The following is a 25,179-nucleotide window of genomic DNA, read 5'->3' as shown; positions in this document are numbered from 1 at the left end:
AAAGAACGTTAGGACTATGCAAGTACACGCAAAAATGAAGGGGACAAAGTACTTCCCATGATGCTCCTCTCCCTCACTCTCTCTGTTCTCATTCATATCTCATTAATACATTACTAACTCAGCTTCTTCTCTTTCCTGTGGTTCTGTTCTTTCTCGTCTCTCTTCTCTTCTGCTGACACTCTCTGCAGGTTCATCTGTCCTCAAATCTGTAGAATCTGGATCTGTGGACCACCTACTGTCCCCATAATCAGTCTCATTCATTATTATTATTATTAGTCCTATTATTAGTCTGACTGATCATCAGTTCTACTATTGTTATTGTTTGTATTGTTATTAGTCCTGTTACTATTGTTTGCACATCTAAACATTTAACCAGATATAAGTAATGTGACAACTGGTGTTTGTCACTTTCATGGGAATCTACTGAATCGACTGTCTGAAAGTAGTAACATCGGTTTAGAGTTTTATACTGGTTTGACTGGACCAGTGAAAAACTGGCAGACCTGCCACCATGAGCCCTTCAGACCAGCTTCAGTGCTCCTGATAGATCCTCCAGACAACAATATTTGTCTGAAGTGTTTGATTTATAAAGATAAGAAATTTGTTCTTAACCCTGAATTTGTGTCATTGTATTCCAGTACAAACTAAAACTTAAAGTAAACTTAAAAATCAACTTTATAAGCTAAAAAGTGGCCAGTTTAGTCCCAATAAAAGTTCACTTACAAGTAAACTACTAGTATATTGGTATTAGTATATTTTCTACATAAAGTTTACTTTGTAAATACACTTGAACTTTACTTGATTAAATGAATTTGTATACTTCTTTTACATACGGGCTAATCTGTGATAGGTTTCATGATATCAGAGTCTGACATGGCTGATTGTTACAGGCTGTGTACTTGTGGCTGGTGTGTCTCTTTTTGTTCTCTCTTTCAGGTAGACTCCCATGAGGCACCTGTGATTATTTGCAGGTGTGGGCGGCCTATAAAAACCTGCCACACCTCCCCACTCTCTCTCTCTCTCATACCTCCTGCTGCAGAGCGCCTAGCAGCAGGGCCTGCTGCTCACTCCACATTTTAGCTTTTGTTAACCCCTATTTTTGAGTTAATAAATATAGTAAACTCTGTGTTTTTGGTGTACTCGTTGTGTTGCTTCCCTTTGAGCCAGGGTTTGTAACACTGATCGTATTACCAGCATCACTGCACATAATGCACTGGTCTTTCTGCTCATACATACTGCCACAACACACTGCTATGGCAATAGAAAAAGGCCAAAAAGGTACCAGAGTTGGGGGGGGGGGTGGGGGTGGGGGCTACCAAAAGCAACAGGATTTATGGGAAATATTGTTCTTAATTGGAGAAACTGATACAAAGCACTTAAAGACAATAAATATAGAGTAGTACATGAGTATAATGGCTGAAGGTAGAGATACTGTGATCAGCATTGGCCCCTTTAACCCCCTGTATCATGCATTGCTGTGTTATTTTCAACATGTTTGTCACATGTATCATGAACCTCAGAGGTGAAGCTGTATGAGCAGGTGATAGGAGAAGTGTATGCCTGCACATTTCACCTTCACCCCCCCCCCCCCCCCCCCCCCCAACTCTGGTACGTTGAGCGTGGGTTCTGCAGATGGTCTAAGGAGATGAGGGAATAAAGCCTGTTGATGACTCTGATATGAGCAGACCACACATAAAAACAGATCACAGCTACGATAAAGATTTAAAGGCTCTATCAGTGCTGTCGCTCAAGGCAAACAAACAACTGTAAGGCTAACAGCAGCTGCTCATGGACGCCATGAAAGACCAAAGAAGTCTGAACCTTCTCCCAGATTTTAGATTAGTATGTGTGTGTTTGTTTGTTTGTTGTTGTTTTTTTAGTACACCTGCTGATTCACAGGATTTATTTGGGAATGTATTTTAGTTTGAACTTCTTAAAAGGACACAAGTAACACGACACTACACTAAAACATCTAAGAACTGATGATTGTAGCATCCTGCAGATTTTAAAAATGGTATTAAACTCCTGTAAGTACGGTGGCCCAGAGGGTCAAAACACAACATTTCAGATGACATTTTCTGAAGTGTTGATTTTTGTGAAATGTTGTGTTTAATGAAATGTTGTTGAGCTTTGTGAAGCGTTATGTTGTGAGTCTCAGGTCTGGCATGTTAGGACAGAACGGGAGCAGTGAGCCTGGTCTGGAACTGAGGCGGGAAGAGAAAGAAGGAGAAGAAGAAGAAGAAGAAGAAGAAGAAGAAGAAGAAGAAAGACCTCCCAAGATGAAAAGTGGCAGGTGATCGGGTCTAACAAACACAGCAATCTGTACCATCTCTGATCCACCGTCAGATACGAGCCAGCCTGTGCTGATTCTGCCCTGCACTCCCACTCCTCACCCCGTCTCTCTCATTAAAAGCAGTTTCCCTTTCTTTCTTTTTTCTTTTCTGTTTTTTCACCCCTCTGTCCTTTCCCTGAACTCTGGGACTCACCTGTTAGGACAGAAAAAGTTGTAAAACAGAAAGTAAAACATCTCTGGTTGGTTGAGTACCTCCCCTCCAAAAAAAAGAATCACCACCCCAATAACTACTTTGCGTAATCGCAATTTTGAAATCTACATCAATAACGACTATGCAGGCAGGTATTAAGCTTAAAAAGAGATTGTATGTGCATAGATGATTCATGTAAATCACACTTAAAAGCCTGAGAGGAGTCGACAAGGAGGAGGAGGCAACGAAAGCGCCACCTAGTGGCCAATTGGCTCAGAATTTTGCGCAGAGCCTCAGAGGAGCACGGGAAACTACAGCAACCAATAGGAGGTGGGATGATAAGCAACACTTCCTGTTTTGGCTACAACCAATAGGACGCTATTTCCTTTAAAACTCACGTTTTTTTGGTTTATCAAAGGTCCTATGTGTAGTTTTCTATGGACGTAGGCCCCATTTTTTAGGCCCCTCTTGCTTGGAAAGCAAGCCTAAAAATGACCCACTCATTTACATATTCCATCAAAACACTTTATTACGCTCACATTTGAACACATCACACTTTCTTCCAATCATTGTGTACCAGCTCCTTCATATACAGTATATCGGATCAGGAATGTAATCATGGTGAAGCTGGGTGCCTTTTGACTTGAACTGGTTTCCGCCTCATAACTGATTCCTGGTTCCGATTTTTTGACTGCAGGTTACCTGAGCTAGAACAGAATCCAGTATGTGGTAAAAGCACAATCACTGCTTTTTATTTTTCAGCATATGTCATAAACAATGAGATATTTAGTTACGTTCAGTTTGTACCCTGTATATCTTGAGCTGTCATTTTAATGCTCTTATTGTGAAGCAGCCACAGCTTCCTGTCTGGATTGACACTTAGAATTGAAGTAGAAAGAAGCAATACCAGATTTGTTTGTCTTAGTTTAAACCCCAGATCATGTGGTGTGGTCCCATTTGTTTGCTACTTTAAAAGCATGGTGCTCTCATGCAATACCAGTCTGAACACGACAACATTGTTGTGTAGTTCACTGATGTTTCACATAAAAATGTCAGATGCTGACTCTCAGGACAGGAAGTTGTCATTGGGCGTGAGTGTGTGTTTCTAAACTCTCTTTGAATAATGTGTTTTAGCATTAGCAATGGTAGCTTTGCTAATGTTAGCATGTAGCTCAAAGTGCAGTCTCACAGAGTTGCTAGCATAGCTGAGTCTTGTTTAAACCTGAGTTTAATTCAGGGATTCACCTTTATGTTACACTTCTGATGCTGTAGAATGTTACAGGAATATTTCACAGGTGGAAGTTTGCATCACATTGTGCAAATCTGCAAATGCGAGACTCATTGAAGGTGCTGGTTTGTTATTATGTTTATGGTGAAAGGACAAAACAAATCAAAATGGTTTCAACCCCCCCTCCCCCCCCCCCAAAAAAACTAAAATAAACTAATAATAATAATAATTTTACCCTGGGTGTGAAAACTGAGCGGACAGGTACACAAACCCTTTCCGAACATTTGAACACAGCTTGACTGTAAATGAGGAAAACTGCATCAAGTGGAATGTAAAAACAGCATCCTGGAGTCTGGACTCAGCAGCTCTGCTCAGAGCTAAACACCACCTGCAAAACCAGCAACAAGGGGGCCTACGTAGAACATACATAGAACCCACAGAAAACAGTACTGGAGATCTGCATGGCGTGTTTTGTTCCAGTCCTTGCTTCAGAGTCAAGTGTTTGTCCAGCAGATTCCAGTGGCTCTGTACATGCATTTCATGTGTCAATTTTGTTCTTTCAAGTGTTTGAAGCCACCTCTTGTCTTTGAGAGAGTCTAAAGTTGGAAATGGAAAGAAGAAAAGATCGTCAAAAGTTTAGCGCCGTGTCTTTGGTCTCTTTACTCTCCCTTCTTTTTCTTCTGCTTCTTGCGTTCTGGAGAGCTGTTCCAGTAGTAGAGGACCTGCAGCGTGATGATGCCATTACAGGTAGAAGATATGACGTAGGTGAGGGCCATCAGTGAGTCTCCAGTTTCCTGAAAGAAGACAATATGGCTCAAAACCATATACTGTTACAGGCTTCAGGCCACACGGTCCTGTTTTAATCATTGGAGGAGCTTAAACACAGTGATGCCACCTTCTACTTGAGTTGGGAAGTTAGATGAATAAATAGTTCAGACTTAATTAGTGGTTTCACTAATTGTTACTGAGATAAATGTGACGAGTGATCGTGACGTTCATTCACATGGTCCTCTTACCTGTAGTGAGGTGAAGATGCGGGCAAGGGATCCAGCGAACAGCAGGAAGACAGAGATGGCGGACAGCTGGCCGGTGTGCCCGTTCTTGTAGTTAGTGGCTGCCTGGATCAGCTGACACAACCACACACACACACACACTGTCAAGACTCTCTTGTGTTATTTATGTGTGTTTCTAAATGTGAATCAGTGGCTTGTTTTTGTTTTCATTCTTTTTTTTTTTCTTTACGTTTTGCTGAATGATGGAAAGTCATTCGCTGCTGGCAGTTGCTGTGTGTGTTTGTACTGTAACCATGGAAACAAGATGACAAATTACAGACTACTGATAATACTGATGAAAATCTCTAACTGTGAAGGAGATAAATCTGTCATTTTCATCGCCTACCCTGCCAACAATGATGGCCGGCATGTTAAAGGCCTGCATGGAGGTAACCACGGACATGGGAGTGACTGGGGACAGCAGGAGGAGCAGCAGGCCGAAATACACAACCAGGAACAGGAGACCTGGGAGAAAAGAGACTCTGTTAGACTGAGTCTGGCTTTAAGTCTTTCCTGGGTTTTAGTTCAGTTCACTTTATGGTAACTGGAAGCAAAGTGGTTGTTGCACTGCTACGGGTCACTGAATCTTCAGCGTATGGCGACGCGGTGAATTTCGATGTTTCGCCATGAAACAGGAAGTTGTTGTTGATGGGCTAGGGATAGTCAAAAATGAAATCTGAGACACACATCAGAAGTGCTGGAATTTGATATTTTGATATGAGTCTCAGGATTGAGTGTGGCAAAATAGCTTGATAGAGACATGGAACATGTAACATCCCAAGACAGGAAGCTTAAAAGGGGTCAGTCATTTTTGGATTTATTTTGAAGTTTTAGTGCATTTATTCATTTTTACCATTTACAGGGTCATACTTTAACAGACTCTTCCAAAGATCTAAATCCAATCCACGTCAAACTTATATAAAAGACCTTAGTGATGAATCGTTGACAGCAAAGCATCGAAACAGCATCCATGTCTCGCCGCGAAACAGGAAGTGGTTTGTAACTCGACTGTATGTGGTCAAATCTGCCCCAAACTTCAAAAGTCCCGGCTTGATGACACTTACATATCAGTTACTCATGGTCATGGTCACAGTGCCATGTAATAGGTAGTAAACAGGAAATTACAATTTTATACTTTGATGTACGTCTCTTAGCAGGTTAACTAGACCCACAAATCTGTGATGCTTTTGAGTTTTTATTTGTGTCTCAGAGCGTGCGTGCGGTCTTACCTCTTCCGGTCCTTCCTCCGTAGTGCTGAATGAGGAAGCCAATGGTGACTGTCTGCAGCATGAGGAACAGAGCCTCTCCCCAGGCACTGAGGCAACATTCAGCACACGTTACTCAATTTGTTGCTTAAAATACGAAACTTCACCTGAAGCAACATACAGCGTGCTCCGGGTTACACACAGACATTGAAAAATTGGCCCAAACCTGAAGGGGAACTTGTTGGCAATGCTGTAGGCCATCGTTCCTGTGATGGCCAGCAGCTCCAGCAGCACCGTCTTGAAGCTCAGCCCCTCAGCGCTCTTTGCTCCTATCAGCTTTAAGATCTGTGGCAGTTTCACTGCGGGCATGGAGGGAGAAGGGTCAGTGTAAACAGCACAGGAATCATGGCTTAGATTTGGATTTCTTCACATTGAGAAAAGGGATTGTGATGGTTGCTGCAGCAGAATCAATGTGGGTGGGGAGGGAAGTGAAATAGCAGCACCTCCCCCTCCCTCATTAGCACCACTGAGCAACCCCTGTGAGCAAGGCCCTAAACTCCATCTGCTCCATCCTTCGGATTTAAAAAAAAAAAAAAAAACGCACTACAGCAACAACAACAGGAGACCAAATGTAAACTTTACCAAATATATACTTTTCATTGTCTAAATGCAGACTAAAACAATCATGACTAAATCATGACATCAGGGGAAAGAGAAGCAGAATTGAGGTGTTTTACCCATCACTGATCCCAGGATGATGCCGATCCCCAGACCTTTGCTCAGAACAATCTTCAGGCATGGTACTGGTAAATAATATATATATATAAAAAAACACAGATTAGCTGGCTATCATGCATCACATCAAACTATATACACATAAGTCTTCAAGTAAGAGAGAGGAAGAAGCTCAACGCTGTAGTTTTCAAACAAACATTACTCAACCTATGTAAAAGCAGTTTAACAGTATGTTGCATCTTTATTTACATTACTTTTCAGCACTGATTATTTTCTGTCACCGTTTGGGATTTCAACCCACCAACATCGACCCACAATTCTTTGTTTCCGCAGTGATTTTGTTAGTTGCTACTGTATAATTTTCCTCTCCATATTATATGTTTGACATGTTATTTTGGCCACACACATTTTGTGTTATCGTGCCTGTTTTCTTTTCTGTGAACTGATATGATGTGAACTGTTAATCCAGGAAATATAATTCCTCAGGTTTCCCCTCATTATCACTGCTAGCTGTAGCTGATAGAGGGGGAATGGAAGAGTGACAGCTATTAAAACCACATTATTTCCGTAACATTAACCAAGCCTGGACAACTGGGGTAAATAAGCTAACGGTCAATTCAAAGAAAAGTTTCCAGGCCAAATAGGTTAATGAAGATATTTTGTCGGAGACAGGTTGTTTAATTGCTCTCAAATTATGTGATTACTTGCTTGTAGCTTTTATTCAGTCGACGTACATTTTGAATTATCGCTAAGCCTTTTGAATTTTTATTATACACAGACCACTGCGATGCGCGTGGAAAGCCTAGGAGCTAGTTATATTCATTCAAATAAAAGCAGCTAATTTACTATGAGCGCGGCGCTAGGTTTCACATTCAAGTCTTACATCTTCCGGGTGTCTTTTCAGTCACTGAGCGTTTCAGCATTCAATTCAAACGAACCACCTACCGTCCAAAAAATTGAAATTGAGAAAAAACTCGTCGTAGCATGATTCTGGCATAAAATAGGTCAACAAAAGCCCTTTAAGAGGGTCCATAAAGGATGACCCTTTCTCCAATACTATTTTATCCGCCATTGTGGAGATTTAAGGTGACGTTGCTGTGCAATGCGTAACAAATAAAAAGTCCTACTAGTTCGCAAGATACGAAAACAAAGGTTCCGCCGGTTGAAAACCACTGAAACAACCTGAATTAGCTGCATATAAAATTATTATTATTATTAGGGCCCGAGCACCGAGTGGTGCGAAGGCCCTATTGTTTTTGTAATGTTTATTATTATTATTATTATTATTATTAGGGCCCGAGCACCGAGTGGTGCGAAGGCCCTATTGTAATTCTAATGTTTATTATTATTAGGGCCCGAGCACCGAGTGGTGCGAAGGCCCTATTGTTTTTCTAATGTTTATTATTATTATTATTATTATTATTATTCCTCCCAAACAACTGCATTTTTCAACCCCTTCCCATGCTCTAAAACGCCTGAAATTTTGCACACTCATCAGGTCTGGTGAAAAATTTGATATTTTGTGGTCGTTGTAAATGGGGGGGGCCAAATGGCTCCGCAGCGCCCCCTTGAAATTTTCAAAACCCCCCTCCCATTGGGCTTAGTTTGTCATAGGTGCATGAAAATTGGTACACATGTTGATCATACCGAGACACACCAAAAAGTCTCTTGACACCATGACCTCAACCCAACAGGAAGTCCGCCATTGTGGTCGGAAGTTGGCGATTTTGGCGAAATACACCATTGGTATGCGGACGAACTCGTGCTAGGGATTTCACCTGATCCACTTCATATTTGGTGGACCTCACCTCAAGACTATGATGATCAAAAGTTATCAAAGGCTTTTCTCTAAGTTAAAGGGCGTGGCCTCTGTGGCCCGCCAAAGTTTGGTGGCGTTTGGTGAATTTGCCATGACATTTTGAATGGCTCTCACGTCCACATACTTTATCCAAACATCTTCAAACTTCATGAGCTTGATCAGGGCTCTGCCCTGAACGCCTCCATATGTCAAACTCCCGCCTTACTCGTGGCGTCCCCTGCTGGTAACAGGAAATGACCTATTTTTACTCTGAAGTGTACTGCTCCTTAATAGTTGACACCATCGGCTTGGTTTCTGCTCTACAACCTTCCCAACTACTTGGTGAAGCTACATTATAAAGGCCGTGAAGCTGGGTGCAATGGCATCTGTGTGGCGGCGCGGCAACTGACGATCCCTCGCCGTGAAATTACGTTTGGATTTGTAATGACCTTAACCACCTCCTATGATCCTAAAAATTCATACACACGTTCTTGGGGGCTGGTCCTAGACTCTGATGGGGTTTTTGTAATTGGGCGGGGCAAAATGGCTCAACGGCGCCCCCTTGAAGATTTAAAATACCCCTCTCCATATGGGTTTTTTTGGAGTACGAAGATGAAAATCGGTACACATAAAGAACACTTCCTGACGCACAAAAAAGTCTCTTGACACCATGACCTCAACCTAGCAGGTAGTCGGCCATTTTGTTTTTGGCGGCCAAATTTCAGTGCTTTCCACCATTGGTATGCGGACGAACTCGTGCTAGGGATTTCACCCGATCAACTTCATATCTGGTGGACCTCACCTCAAGACCATGATGATCAAAAGTTATCAAAGGCTTTTCTCTAAGTTAAAGGGCGTGGCCTCTGTGGCTCGCCAAAGTTCGGTGGCGTTTGGTGAATTTGCCATGACATTTTGAATGGCTCTCACGTCCACATACTTTATCCAAACATCTTCAAACTTCATGAGCATGATGAGGGCTCTGCCCTGAACGGCTCCATATGTCAAACTCCCGCCTTACTCGTGGCGCCCCCTGCTGGTAACAGGAAATAACCTGTTTGTACTATGACGTGTACTGGGGAGAAGAGGAGAGGACATAGGAGGACTCTGGTACTCTTGGCTGCGCCGGCTGCGACTCCCGCGGGTCGCAAGGGGTGCGAGGGCCCGTCATCGCTGCTTGCAGCTTTAATTAGGGCCCGAGCACCGAGTGGTGCGAAGGCCCTATTGTTTTTGTAATGTTTATTATTATTAGGGCCCGAGCACCGAGTGGTGCGAAGGCCCTATTGTAATTCTAATGTTTATTATTATTATTATTATTATTTGTCCTCCCAAACAACTGCATTTTTCAACCCCTTCCCATGCTCTAAAACGCCTGAAATTTTGCACACTCATCAGGTCTGGTGAAAAATTTGATATTTTGTGGTCGTTTTAAATGGGGGGGGCCAAATGGCTCTGCAGCGCCCCCTTGAAATTTTCAAAACCCCCCTCCCATTGGGCTTAGTTTGTCATAGGTGCATGAAAATTGGTACACATGTTGATCATACCGAGACACACCAAAAAGTCTCTTGACACCATGACCTCAACCCAACAGGAAGTCCGCCATTGTGGTCGGAAGTTGGCGATTTTGGCGAATTACACCATTGGTATGCGGACGAACTCGTGCTAGGGATTTCACCTGATCCACTTCATATTTGGTGGACTTCACCTCAAGACCATGATGATCAAAAGTTATCACAGAGTTTTCTCTAAGTTAAAGGGCGTGGCCTCTGTGGCCCGCCAAAGTTTGGTGGCGTTTGGTGAATTTTCCATGACATTTTGAATGGCTCTCACGTCCACATACTTTATCCAAACATCTTCAAACTTTATGAGCGTGATGAGGGCTCTGCCCTGAACGCCTCCATATGTCAAACTCCCGCCTTACCCGTGGCGTCCCCTGCTGGTAACAGGAAATGACCTATTTTTACTCTGAAGTATACTGCTCCTTAATAGTTGACACCATCGGCTTGGTTTCTGCTCTACAACCTTCCCAACTACTTGGTGAAGCTACATTATAAAGGCCGTGAAGCTGGGTGCAATGGCATCTGTGTGGCGGCGCGGCAACTGACGATCCCTCGCTGTGAAATTACGTTTGGATTTGTAATGACCTTAACCACCTCCTATGATCATAAAAATTCATACACACGTTCTTGGGGGCTGGTCCTAGACTCTGATGGAGCTTTTATAATTGGGCGGGGCAAAATGGCTCAACGGCGCCCCCTTGAAAATTTAAAATACCCCTCTCCATATGGGTTTTTTTGGAGTACGAAGATGAAAATCGGTACACATAAAGAACACTTCCAGACGCACAAAAAAGTCTCTTGCCACAATGACCTCAACCCAGCAGGAAGTCGGCCATTTTGTTTTTGGCGGCCAAATTTGAGTGCTTTCCACCATTGGTATGCGGATGAACTCGTGCTAGGGATTTCACCCGATCAGCTTCATATCTGGTGGACCTCACCTCAAGACCATGATGATCAAAAGTTATCACAGAGTTTTCTCTAAGTTACAGGGTGTGGCCTCTGTGGCCCGCCAAAGTTTGGTGGCGTTTGGTGAATTTGCCATGACATTTTGAATGGCTCTCACATCCACATACTTTATCCAAACATCTTCAAACTTCATGAGCATGATGAGGGCTCTGCCCTGAACGCCTCCATATGTCAAACTCCCGCCTTACTCGTGGCGCCCCCTGCTGGTAACAGGAAATAACCTGTTTGTACTATGAAGTGTACTGGGGAGAAGAGGAGAGGACATAGGAGGACTCTGGTACTCATGGCTGTGCCGGCTGCGACTCCCGCGGGTCGCAAGGGGTGCGAGGGCCCGTCATCGCTGCTTGCAGCTTTAATTATTATTAGGGCCCGAGCACCGAGTGGTGCGAAGGCCCTATTGTAATTCTAATGTTTATTATTATTATTATTATTATTATTATTATTATTTGTCCTCCCAAACAACTGCATTTTTCAACCCCTTCCCATGCTCTAAAACGCCTGAAATTTTGCACACTCATCAGGTCTGGTGAAAAATTTGATATTTTGTGGTCGTTGTAAATGGGGGGGGCAAAATGGCTCTGCAGCGCCCCCTTGAAATTTTCAAAACCCCCCTCCCATTGGGCTTAGTTTGTCATAGGTGCATGAAAATTGGTACACATGTTGATCATACCGAGACACACCAAAAAGTCTCTTGACACCATTACCTCAACCCAACAGGAAGTCCGCCATTGTGGTCGGAAGTTGGCGATTTTGGCGAATTACACCATTGGTATGCGGACGAACTCGTGCTAGGGATTTCACCCGATCCACTTCATATTTGGTGGACCTCACCTCAAGACCATGATGATCAAAAGTTATCACAGAGTTTTCTCTAAGTTAAAGGGCGTGGCCTCTGTGGCCCGCCAAAGTTTGGTGGCGTTTGGTGAATTTGCTATGACATTTTGAATGGCTCTCACGTCCACATATTTTATCCAAACATCTTCAAACTTTATGAGCATGATCAGGGCTCTGCCCTGAATGCCTCCATATGTCAAACTCCCGCCTTACTCGTGGCGTCCCCTGCTGGTAACAGGAAATGACCTATTTTTACTCTGAAGTGTACTGCTCCTTAATACTTGACACCATCGGCTTCGTTTCTGCTCTACAACCTTCCCAACTACTTGGTGAAGCAACATTATAAAGGCAGTGAAGCTGGGTGCAATGGCATCTGTGTGGCGGCGCGGCAACTGACGATCCCTCGCCGTGAAATTACGTTTGGATTTGTAATGACCTTAACCACCTCCTATGATCCTAAAAATTCATACACACGTTCTTGGGGGCTGGTCCTAGACTCTGATGGGGTTTTTGTAATTGGGCGGGGCAAAATGGCTCAACGGCGCCCCCTTGAAGATTTAAAATACCCCTCTCCATATGGGTTTTTTTGGAATACAAAGATGAAAATCAGTACACATAAAGAACACTTCGGAACGCACAAAAAAGTCTCTTGACACCATGACCTCAACCCAGCAGGAAGTCAGCCATTTTATTTTTGGCGGCCAAATTTGAGTGCTTTCCACCATTGGTATGCGGATGAACTCGTGCTAGGGATTTCACCCGATCAACTTCATATCTGGTGGACCTCACCTCAAGACCATGATGATCAAAAGTTATAAGAGACTTTTCTCTAAGTTAAAGGGCGTGGCCTCTGTGGCTCGCCAAAGTTCGGTGGCGTTTGGTGAATTTGCCATGACATTTTGAATGGCTCTCACATCCACATACTTTATCCAAACATCTTCAAACTTCATGAGCATGATGAGGGCTCTGCCCTGAATGCCTCCATATGTCAAACTCCCGCCTTACTCGTGGCGCCCCCTGCTGGTAACAGGAAATAACCTGTTTGTACTATGAAGTGTACTGGGGAGAAGAGGAGAGGACATAGGAGGACTCTGGTAGTCATGGCTGTGCCGGCTGCGACTCCCGCGGGTCGCAAGGGGTGCGAGGGCCCGTCATCGCTGCTTGCAGCTTTAATTATTATTATTATTCCTCCCAAACAACTGCATTTTTCAACCCCTTCCCATGCTCTAAAACGCCTGAAATTTTGCACAGTCATCAGGTCTGGTGAAAAATTTGATATTTTGTGGTCGTTGTAAATGGGGGGGGCAAAATGGCTCCGCAGCGCCCCCTTGAAATTTTCAAAACCCCCCTCCCATTGGGCTTAGTTTGTCATAGGTGCATGAAAATTGGTACACATGTTGATCATACCGAGACACACCAAAAAGTCTCTTGACACCATGACCTCAACCCAACAGGAAGTCCGCCATTGTGGTCGGAAGTTGGCGATTTTGGCGAATTACACCATTGGTATGCGGACGAACTCGTGCTAGGGATTTCACCCGATCCACTTCATATTTGGTGGACCTCACCTCAAGACCATGATGATCAAAAGTTATCACAGAGTTTTCTCTAAGTTAAAGGGCGTGGCCTCTGTGGCCCGCCAAAGTTTGGTGGCGTTTGGTGAATTTGCCATGACATTTTGAATGGCTCTCACGTCCACATACTTTATCCAAACATCTTCAAACTTTATGAGCATGATCAGGGCTCTGCCCTGAACGCCTCCATATGTCAAACTCCCGCCTTACTCGTGGCGTCCCCTGCTGGTAACAGGAAATGACCTATTTTTACTCTGAAGTGTACTGCTCCTTAATAGTTGACACCATCGGCTTGGTTTCTGCTCTACAACCTTCCCAACTACTTGGTGAAGCTACATTATAAAGGCCGTGAAGCTGGGTGCAATGGCATCTGTGTGGCGGCGCGGCAACTGACGATCCCTCGCCGTGAAATTACGTTTGGATTTGTAATGACCTTAACCACCTCCTATGATCATAAAAATTCATACACACGTTCTTGGGGGCTGGTCCTAGACTCTGATGGAGTTTTTATAATTGGGCGGGGCAAAATGGCTCAACGGCGCCCCCTTGAAAATTTAAAATACCCCTCTCCATATGGGTTTTTTTGGAGTACGAAGATGAAAATCGGTACACATAAAGAACACTTCCAGACGCACAAAAAAGTCTCTTGACACCATGACCTCAACCCAGCAGGAAGTCGGCCATTTTGTTTTTGGCGGCCAAATTTGAGTGCTTTCCACCATTGGTATGCGGACGAACTCGTGCTAGGGATTTCACCCGATCCACTTCATATTTGGTGGACCTCACCTCAAGACCATGATGATCAAAAGTTATCACAGAGTTTTCTCTAAGTTAAAGGGCGTGGCCTCTGTGGCCCGCCAAAGTTTGGTGGCGTTTGGTGAATTTGCCATGACATTTTGAATGGCTCTCACGTCCACATACTTTATCCAAACATCTTCAAACTTTATGAGCATGATCAGGGCTCTGCCCTGAACGCCTCCATATGTCAAACTCCCGCCTTACTCGTGGCGTCCCCTGCTGGTAACAGGAAATGACCTATTTTTACTCTGAAGTGTACTGCTCCTTAATAGTTGACACCATCGGCTTGGTTTCTGCTCTACAACCTTCCCAACTACTTGGTGAAGCTACATTATAAAGGCCGTGAAGCTGGGTGCAATGGCATCTGTGTGGCGGCGCGGCAACTGACGATCCCTCGCCGTGAAATTACGTTTGGATTTGTAATGACCTTAACCACCTCCTATGATCATAAAAATTCATACACACGTTCTTGGGGGCTGGTCCTAGACTCTGATGGAGTTTTTATAATTGGGCGGGGCAAAATGGCTCAACGGCGCCCCCTTGAAAATTTAAAATACCCCTCTCCATATGGGTTTTTTTGGAGTACGAAGATGAAAATCGGTACACATAAAGAACACTTCCAGACGCACAAAAAAGTCTCTTGACACCATGACCTCAACCCAGCAGGAAGTCGGCCATTTTGTTTTTGGCGGCCAAATTTGAGTGCTTTCCACCATTGGTATGTGGATGAACTCGTGCTAGGGATTTCACCCGATCAACTTCATATCTGGTGGACCTCACCTCAAGACCATGATGATCAAAAGTTATTAAAGGGTTTTCTCTAAGTTAAAGGGCGTGGCCTCTGTGGCCCGCCAAAGTTTGGTGGCGTTTGGTGAATTTGCCATGACATTTTGAATGGCTCTCACGTCCACATACTTTATCCAAACATCTTCAAACTTCATGAGCATGATCAGGGCTCTGCCCTGAACGCCTCCATATGTCAAACTCCCGCCTTACTCGTGGCGTCCCCTGCTGGTAACAGGAAATGACCTATTTTTACTCTGAAGTGTACTGCTCCTTAATAGTTGACACCATCGGCTTGGTTTCTGCTCTACAACCTTCCCAACTACTTGGTGAAGCTACATTATAAAGGCCGTGAAGCTGGGTGCAATGGCATCTGTGTGGCGGCGCGGCAACTGACGATCCCTCGCCATGAAATTACGTTTGGATTTGTAATGACCTTAACCACCTCCTATGATCATAAAAATTCATACACACGTTCTTGGGGGCTGGTCCTAGACTCTGATGGGGTTTTTGTAATTGGGCGGGGCAAAGTGGCTCAACTGCGCCCCCTTGAAAATTTAAAATACCCCTCTCCATATGGGTTTTTCATACTTTATCCAAACATCTTCAAACTTCATGAGCATGATGAGGGCTCTGCCCTGAACGGCTCCATATGTCAAACCCCCGCCTTACTCGTGGCGCCCCCTGCTGGTAACAGGAAATAACCTGTTTGTACTATGACGTGTACTGGGTAGAAGAGGAGAGGACATAGGATGACTCTGGTACTCTTGGCTGCGCCGGCTGCGACTCCCGCGGGTCGCAAGGGGTGCGAGGGCCCGTCATCGCTGCTTGCAGCTTTAATTATTATTATTATTATTTGTCCTCCCAAACAACTGCATTTTTCAACCCCTTCCCATGCTCTAAAACGCCTGAAATTTTGCACACTCATCAGGTCTGGTGAAAAATTTGATATTTTGTGGTCGTTGTAAATGGGGGGGGCAAAATGGCTCTGCAGCGCCCCCTTGAAATTTTCAAAACCCCCCTCCCATTGGGCTTAGTTTGTCATAGGTGCATGAAAATTGGTACACATGTTGATCATACCGAGACACACCAAAAAGTCTCTTGACACCATGACCTCAACCCAACAGGAAGTCCGCCATTGTGGTCGGAAGTTGGCGATTTTGGCGAATTACACCATTGGTATGCGGACGAACTCGTGCTAGGGATTTCACCCGATCCACTTCATATTTGGTGGACCTCACCTCAAGACCATGATGATCAAAAGTTATCACAGAGTTTTCTCTAAGTTAAAGGGCGTGGCCTCTGTGGCCCGCCAAAGTTTGGTGGCGTTTGGTGAATTTGCCATGACATTTTGACTGGCTCTCACGTCCACATACTTTATCCAAACATCTTCAAACTTTATGAGCATGATCAGGGCTCTGCCCTGAACGCCTCCATATGTCAAACTCCCGCCTTACTCGTGGCGTCCCCTGCTGGTAACAGGAAATGACCTATTTTTACTCTGAAGTGTACTGCTCCTTAATAGTTGACACCATCGGCTTGGTTTCTGCTCTACAACCTTCCCAACTACTTGGTGAAGCTACATTATAAAGGCCGTGAAGCTGGGTGCAATGGCATCTGTATGGCGGCGCGGCAACTGACGATCCCTCGCCGTGAAATTACGTTTGGATTTGTAATGACCTTAACCACCTCCTATGATCCTAAAAATTCATACACACGTTCTTGGGGGCTGGGCCTAGACTCTGATGGGGTTTTTGTAATTGGGCGGGGCAAAATGGCTCAACGGCGCCCCCTTGAAGATTTAAAATACCCCTCTCCATATGGGTTTTTTTGGAATACAAAGATGAAAATCGGTACACATAAAGAACACTTCGGAACGCACAAAAAAGTCTCTTGACACCATGACCTCAACCCAGCAGGAAGTCAGCCATTTTGTTTTTGGCGGCCAAATTTGAGTGCTTTCCACCATTGGTATGCGGATGAACTCGTGCTAGGGATTTCACCCGATCAACTTCATATCTGGTGGACCTCACCTCAAGACCATGATGATCAAAAGTTATAAGAGACTTTTCTCTAAGTTAAAGGGCGTGGCCTCTGTGGCTCGCCAAAGTTCGGTGGCGTTTGGTGAATTTGCCATGACATTTTGAATGGCTCTCACGTCCACATACTTTATCCAAACATCTTCAAACTTCATGAGCATGATGAGGGCTCTGCCCTGAACGGCTCCATATGTCAAACTCCCGCCTTACTCGTGGCGCCCCCTGCTGGTAACAGGAAATAACCTGTTTGTACTATGACGTGTACTGGGGAGAAGAGGAGAGGACATAGGATGACTCTGGTACTTGGCTGCGCCGGCTGCGACTCCCGCGGGTCGCAAGGGGTGCGAGGGCCCGTCATCGCTGCTTGCAGCTTTAATTAGGGCCCGAGCACCGAGTGGTGCGAAGGCCCTATTGTTTTTCTAATGTTTATTAGGGCCCGAGCACCGAGTGGTGCGAAGGCCCTATTGTAATTCTAATGTTTATTATTATTATTATTATTATTATTATTATTATTTGTCCTCCCAAACAACTGCATTTTTCAACCCCTTCCCATGCTCTAAAACGCCTGAAATTTTGCACACTCATCAGGTCTGGTGAAAAATTTGATATTTTGTGGTCCTTGTAAATGGGGGGGGCAAAATGGCTCCGCAGCGCCCCCTTGAAATTTTCAAAACCCCCCTCCCATTGGGCTTAGTTTGTCATAGGTGCATGAAAATTGGTACACATGTTGATCATACCGAGACACACCAAAAAGTCTCTTGACACCATGACCTCAACCCAACAGGAAGTCCGCCATTGTGGTCGGAAGTTGGCGATTTTGGCGAATTACACCATTGGTATGCGGACGAACTCGTGCTAGGGATTTCACCCGATCCACTTCATATTTGGTGGACCTCACCTCAAGACCATGATGATCAAAAGTTATCACAGAGTTTTCTCTAAGTTAAAGGGCGTGGCCTCTGTGGCCCGCCAAAGTTTGCTGGCGTTTGGTGAATTTGCCATGACATTTTGAATGGCTCTCACGTCCACATACTTTATCCAAACATCTTCAAACTTTATGAGCATGATCAGGGCTCTGCCCTGAACGCCTCCATATGTCAAACTCCCGCCTTGCTCGTGGCGTCCCCTGCTGGTAACAGGAAATGACCTATTTTTACTCTGAAGTGTACTGCTCCTTAATAGTTGACACCATCGGCTTGGTTTCTGCTCTACAACCTTCCCAACTACTTGGTGAAGCTACATTATAAAGGCCGTGAAGCTGGGTGCAATGGCATCTGTGTGGCGGCGCGGCAACTGACGATCCCTCGCCGTGAAATTACGTTTGGATTTGTAATGACCTTAACCACCTCCTATGATCCTAAAAATTCATACACACGTTCTTGGGGGCTGGTCCTAGACTCTGATGGGGTTTTTGTAATTGGGCGGGGCAAAATGGCTCAACGGCGCCCCCTTGAAGATTTAAAATACCCCTCTCCATATGGGTTTTTTTGGAATACAAAGATGAAAATCAGTACACATAAAGAACACTTCGGGACGCACAAAAAAGTCTCTTGACACCATGACCTCAACCCAGCAGGAAGTCAGCCATTTTGTTTTTGGCGGCCAAATTTGAGTGCTTTCCACCATTGGTATGCGGATGAACTCGTGCTAGGGATTTCACCCGATCGATTTCATATCTGGTGGACCTCACCTCAAGACCATGATGATCAAAAGTTATAACAGACTTTTCTCTAAGTTAAAGGGCGTGGCCTCTGTGGCTCGCCAAAGTTTGGTGGCGTTTGGTGAATTTGCCATGACACTTTGAATGGCTCTCACGTCCACATACTTTATCCAAACATCTTCAAACTTTATGAGCATGATGAGGGCTCTGCCCTGAACAGCTCCATATGTCAAACTCCCGCCTTACTCGTGGCGCCCCCTGCTGGTAACAGGAAATAACCTGTTTGTACTATGACGTGTACTGGGGAGAAGAGGAGAGGACATAGGGGGACTCTGGTACTTGGCTGCGCCGGCTGCGACTCCCGCGGGTCGCAAGGGGTGTGAGGGCCCGTCATCGCTGCTTGCAGCTTTAATTATTATTATTATTATTATTATTATTCCTCCCAAACAACTGCATTTTTCAACCCCTTCCCATGCTCTAAAACGCCTGAAATTTTGCACACTCATCAGGTCTGGTGAAAAATTTGATATTTTGTGGTCGTTGTAAATGGGGGGGGCCAAATGGCTCCGCAGCGCCCCCTTGAAATTTTCAAAACCCCCCTCCCATTGGGCTTAGTTTGTCATAGGTGCATGAAAATTGGTACACATGTTGATCATACCGAGACACACCAAAAAGTCTCTTGACACCATGACCTCAACCCAACAGGAAGTCCGCCATTGTGGTCGGAAGTTGGCGATTTTGGCGAAATACACCATTGGTATGCGGACGAACTCGTGCTAGGGATTTCACCTGATCCACTTCATATTTGGTGGACCTCACCTCAAGACTATGATGATCAAAAGTTATCAAAGGCTTTTCTCTAAGTTAAAGGGCGTGGCCTCTGTGGCCCGCCAAAGTTTGGTGGCGTTTGGTGAATTTGCCATGACATTTTGAATGGCTCTCACGTCCACATACTTTATCCAAACATCTTCAAACTTCATGAGCTTGATCAGGGCTCTGCCCTGAACGCCTCCATATGTCAAACTCCCGCCTTACTCGTGGCGTCCCCTGCTGGTAACAGGAAATGACCTATTTTTACTCTGAAGTGTACTGCTCCTTAATAGTTGACACCATCGGCTTGGTTTCTGCTCTACAACCTTCCCAACTACTTGGTGAAGCTACATTATAAAGGCCGTGAAGCTGGGTGCAATGGCATCTGTGTGGCGGCGCGGCAACTGACGATCCCTCGCCGTGAAATTACGTTTGGATTTGTAATGACCTTAACCACCTCCTATGATCCTAAAAATTCATACACACGTTCTTGGGGGCTGGTCCTAGACTCTGATGGGGTTTTTGTAATTGGGCGGGGCAAAATGGCTCAACGGCGCCCCCTTGAAGATTTAAAATACCCCTCTCCATATGGGTTTTTTTGGAGTACGAAGATGAAAATCGGTACACATAAAGAACACTTCCTGACGCACAAAAAAGTCTCTTGACACCATGACCTCAACCTAGCAGGTAGTCGGCCATTTTGTTTTTGGCGGCCAAATTTCAGTGCTTTCCACCATTGGTATGCGGACGAACTCGTGCTAGGGATTTCACCCGATCAACTTCATATCTGGTGGACCTCACCTCAAGACCATGATGATCAAAAGTTATCAAAGGCTTTTCTCTAAGTTAAAGGGCGTGGCCTCTGTGGCTCGCCAAAGTTCGGTGGCGTTTGGTGAATTTGCCATGACATTTTGAATGGCTCTCACGTCCACATACTTTATCCAAACATCTTCAAACTTCATGAGCATGATGAGGGCTCTGCCCTGAACGGCTCCATATGTCAAACTCCCGCCTTACTCGTGGCGCCCCCTGCTGGTAACAGGAAATAACCTGTTTGTACTATGACGTGTACTGGGGAGAAGAGGAGAGGACATAGGAGGACTCTGGTACTCTTGGCTGCGCCGGCTGCGACTCCCGCGGGTCGCAAGGGGTGCGAGGGCCCGTCATCGCTGCTTGCAGCTTTAATTATTATTAGGGCCCGAGCACCGAGTGGTGCGAAGGCCCTATTGTTTTTCTAATGTTTATTATTATTATTATTATTATTATTATTCCTCCCAAACAACTGCATTTTTCAACCCCTTCCCATGCTCTAAAACGCCTGAAATTTTGCACACTCATCAGGTCTGGTGAAAAATTTGATATTTTGTGGTCCTTGTAAATGGGGGGGGCAAAATGGCTCCGCAGCGCCCCCTTGAAATTTTCAAAACCCCCCTCCCATTGGGCTTAGTTTGTCATAGGTGCATGAAAATTGGTACACATGTTGATCATACCGAGACACACCAAAAAGTCTCTTGACACCATGACCTCAACCCAACAGGAAGTCCGCCATTGTGGTCGGAAGTTGGCGATTTTGGCGAATTACACCATTGGTATGCGGACGAACTCGTGCTAGGGATTTCACCTGATCCACTTCATATTTGGTGGACTTCACCTCAAGACCATGATGATCAAAAGTTATCACAGAGTTTTCTCTAAGTTAAAGGGCGTGGCCTCTGTGGCCCGCCAAAGTTTGGTGGCGTTTGGTGAATTTTCCATGACATTTTGAATGGCTCTCACGTCCACATACTTTATCCAAACATCTTCAAACTTTATGAGCATGATCAGGGCTCTGCCCTGAACGCCTCCATATGTCAAACTCCCGCCTTACTCGTGGCGTCCCCTGCTGGTAACAGGAAATGACCTATTTTTACTCTGAAGTGTACTGCTCCTTAATAGTTGACACCATCGGCTTGGTTTCTGCTCTACAACCTTCCCAACTACTTGGTGAAGCTACATTATAAAGGCTGTGAAGCTGGGTGCAATGGCATCTGTGTGGCGGCGCGGCAACTGACGATCCCTCGCCGTGAAATTACGTTTGGATTTGTAATGACCTTAACCACCTCCTATGATCCTAAAAATTCATACACACGTTCTTGGGGGCTGGCCCTAGACTCTGATGGGGTTTTTGTAATTGGGCGGGGCAAAATGGCTCAACGGCGCCCCCTTGAAGATTTAAAATACCCCTCTCCATATGGGTTTTTTTGGAATACGAAGATGAAAATCAGTACACATAAAGAACACTTCGGGACGCACAAAAAAGTCTCTTGACACCATGACCTCAACCCAGCAGGAAGTCAGCCATTTTGTTTTTGGCGGCCAAATTTGAATGCTTTCCACCATTGGTATGCGGATGAACTCGTGCTAGGGATTTCACCCGATCAGCTTCATATCTGGTGGACCTCACCTCAAGACCATGATGATCAAAAGTTATCACAGAGTTTTCTCTAAGTTACAGGGTGTGGCCTCTGTGGCCCGCCAAAGTTTGGTGGCGTTTGGTGAATTTGCCATGACATTTTGAATGGCTCTCACATCCACATACTTTATCCAAACATCTTCAAACTTCATGAGCATGATGAGGGCTCTGCCCTGAACGCCTCCATATGTCAAACGCCCGCCTTACTCGTGGCGCCCCCTGCTGGTAACAGGAAATAACCTGTTTGTACTATGAAGTGTACTGGGGAGAAGAGGAGAGGACATAGGAGGACTCTGGTACTCATGGCTGTGCCGGCTGCGACTCCCGCGGGTCGCAAGGGGTGCGAGGGCCCGTCATCGCTGCTTGCAGCTTTAATTATTATTATTATTTGTCCTCCCAAACAACTGCATTTTTCAACCCCTTCCCATGCTCTAAAACGCCTGAAATTTTGCACACTCATCAGGTCTGGTGAAAAATTTGATATTTTGTGGTCGTTTTAAATGGGGGGGGCCAAATGGCTCTGCAGCGCCCCCTTGAAATTTTCAAAACCCCCCTCCCATTGGGCTTAGTTTGTCATAGGTGCATGAAAATTGGTACACATGTTGATCATACCGAGGCACACCAAAAAGTCTCTTGACACCATGACCTCAACCCAACAGGAAGTCCGCCATTGTGGTCGGAAGTTGGCGATTTTGGCGAATTACACCATTGGTATGCGGACGAACTCGTGCTAGGGATTTCACCTGATCCACTTCATATTTGGTGGACTTCACCTCAAGACCATGATGATCAAAAGTTATCACAGAGTTTTCTCTAAGTTAAAGGGCGTGGCCTCTGTGGCCCGCCAAAGTTTGGTGGCGTTTGGTGAATTTTCCATGACATTTTGAATGGCTCTCACGTCCACATACTTTATCCAAACATCTTCAAACTTTATGAGCGTGATGAGGGCTCTGCCCTGAACGCCTCCATATGTCAAACTCCCGCCTTACTCGTGGCGTCCCCTGCTGGTAACAGGAAATGACCTATTTTTACTCTGAAGTATACTGCTCCTTAATAGTTGACACCATCGGCTTGGTTTCTGCTCTACAACCTTCCCAACTACTTGGTGAAGCTACATTATAAAGGCCGTGAAGCTGGGTGCAATGGCATCTGTGTGGCGGCGCGGCAACTGACGATCCCTCGCCGTGAAATTACGTTTGGATTTGTAATGACCTTAACCACCTCCTATGATCATAAAAATTCATACACACGTTCTTGGGGGCTGGTCCTAGACTCTGATGGAGCTTTTATAATTGGGCGGGGCAAAATGGCTCAACGGCGCCCCCTTGAAAATTTAAAATACCCCTCTCCATATGGGTTTTTTTGGAGTACGAAGATGAAAATCGGTACACATAAAGAACACTTCCAGACGCACAAAAAAGTCTCTTGCCACAATGACCTCAACCCAGCAGGAAGTCGGCCATTTTGTTTTTGGCGGCCAAATTTGAGTGCTTTCCACCATTGGTATGCGGATGAACTCGTGCTAGGGATTTCACCCGATCAGCTTCATATCTGGTGGACCTCACCTCAAGACCATGATGATCAAAAGTTATCACAGAGTTTTCTCTAAGTTACAGGGTGTGGCCTCTGTGGCCCGCCAAAGTTTGGTGGCGTTTGGTGAATTTGCCATGACATTTTGAATGGCTCTCACATCCACATACTTTATCCAAACATCTTCAAACTTCATGAGCATGATGAGGGCTCTGCCCTGAACGCCTCCATATGTCAAACTCCCGCCTTACTCGTGGCGCCCCCTGCTGGTAACAGGAAATAACCTGTTTGTACTATGAAGTGTACTGGGGAGAAGAGGAGAGGACATAGGAGGACTCTGGTACTCATGGCTGTGCCGGCTGCGACTCCCGCGGGTCGCAAGGGGTGCGAGGGCCCGTCATCGCTGCTTGCAGCTTTAATTAGGGCCCGAGCACCGAGTGGTGCGAAGGCCCTATTGTAATTCTAATGTTTATTATTATTATTATTAGGGCCCGAGCACCGAGTGGTGCGAAGGCCCTATTGTAATTCTAATGTTTATTAGGGCCCGAGCACCGAGTGGTGCGAAGGCCCTATTGTAATTCTAATGTTTATTATTATTATTATTATTATTATTATTATTTGTCCTCCCAAACAACTGCATTTTTCAACCCCTTCCCATGCTCTAAAACGCCTGAAATTTTGCACACTCATCAGGTCTGGTGAAAAATTTGATATTTTGTGGTCGTTGTAAATGGGGGGGGCAAAATGGCTCCGCAGCGCCCCCTTGAAATTTTCAAAACCCCCCTCCCATTGGGCTTAGTTTGTCATAGGTGCATGAAAATTGGTACACATGTTGATCATACCGAGACACACCAAAAAGTCTCTTGACACCATGACCTCAACCCAACAGGAAGTCCGCCATTGTGGTCGGAAGTTGGCGATTTTGGCGAATTACACCATTGGTATGCGGACGAACTCGTGCTAGGGATTTCACCCGATCCACTTCATATTTGGTGGACCTCACCTCAAGACCATGATGATCAAAAGTTATCACAGAGTTTTCTCTAAGTTAAAGGGCGTGGCCTCTGTGGCCCGCCAAAGTTTGCTGGGGTTTGGTGAATTTGCCATGACATTTTGAATGGCTCTCACGTCCACATACTTTATCCAAACATCTTCAAACTTTATGAGCATGATCAGGGCTCTGCCCTGAACGCCTCCATATGTCAAACTCCCGCCTTACTCGTGGCGTCCCCTGCTGGTAACAGGAAATGACCTATTTTTACTCTGAAGTGTACTGCTCCTTAATAGTTGACACCATCGGCTTGGTTTCTGCTCTACAACCTTCCCAACTACTTGGTGAAGCTACATTATAAAGGCCGTGAAGCTGGGTGCAATGGCATCTGTGTGGCGGCGCGGCAACTGACGATCCCTCGCCGTGAAATTACGTTTGGATTTGTAATGACCTTAACCACCTCCTATGATCATAAAAATTCATACACACGTTTTTGGGGGCTGGTCCTAGACTCTGATGGGGTTTTTGTAATTGGGCGGGGCAAAATGGCTCAACGGCGCCCCCTTGAAGATTTAAAATACCCCTCTCCATATGGATTTTTTTGGAATACAAAGATGAAAATCAGTACACATAAAGAACACTTGGGGACGCACAAAAAAGTCTCTTGACACCATGACCTCAATCC

General features: G+C 45.2%; 1 protein-coding gene across 1 annotated transcript; it reads right to left on the bottom strand.

Annotated features, from left to right (window-relative positions):
• Window positions 1-2,994: 2,994 nt before the first annotated feature.
• Window positions 2,995-7,794, bottom strand: mpdu1b (mannose-P-dolichol utilization defect 1b). Its single transcript, XM_041031538.1, has 7 exons — window positions 7,649-7,794; window positions 6,706-6,771; window positions 6,195-6,327; window positions 5,993-6,078; window positions 5,110-5,228; window positions 4,728-4,838; window positions 2,995-4,505 (listed from the first exon to the last, which is right to left on the bottom strand). The coding sequence occupies exons 1-7, from the start codon at window positions 7,773-7,775 to the stop codon at window positions 4,371-4,373; spliced, it is 777 nt and encodes a 258-aa protein (XP_040887472.1). The 5' UTR covers window positions 7,776-7,794; the 3' UTR covers window positions 2,995-4,370.
• Window positions 7,795-25,179: the final 17,385 nt, after the last annotated feature.

The sequence above is a fragment of the Toxotes jaculatrix genome, chromosome 23, assembly GCF_017976425.1.
Source record: "Toxotes jaculatrix isolate fToxJac2 chromosome 23, fToxJac2.pri, whole genome shotgun sequence".
Lineage (NCBI taxonomy): Eukaryota > Metazoa > Chordata > Actinopteri > Toxotidae > Toxotes > Toxotes jaculatrix.
This window is presented reverse-complemented; position numbering and strand designations above follow the sequence as displayed.

Bases quoted from the DNA above. Each gene is read 5' to 3' on its own strand.
- mpdu1b (XM_041031538.1), bottom strand. From the start codon at position 7,775: ATGGCGGATAAAATAGTATTGGAGAAAGGGTCATCCTTTATGGACCCT. The intron at 6,772-7,648 runs GTAGGTGGTTCG...ATTATTTACCAG, and splicing joins CAATTTCAATTTTTTGGACG to TACCATGCCTGAAGATTGTT. The intron at 4,839-5,109 runs GTAGGCGATGAA...TGGTTGTGTCAG, and splicing joins CGGCCATCATTGTTGGCAGG to CTGATCCAGGCAGCCACTAA.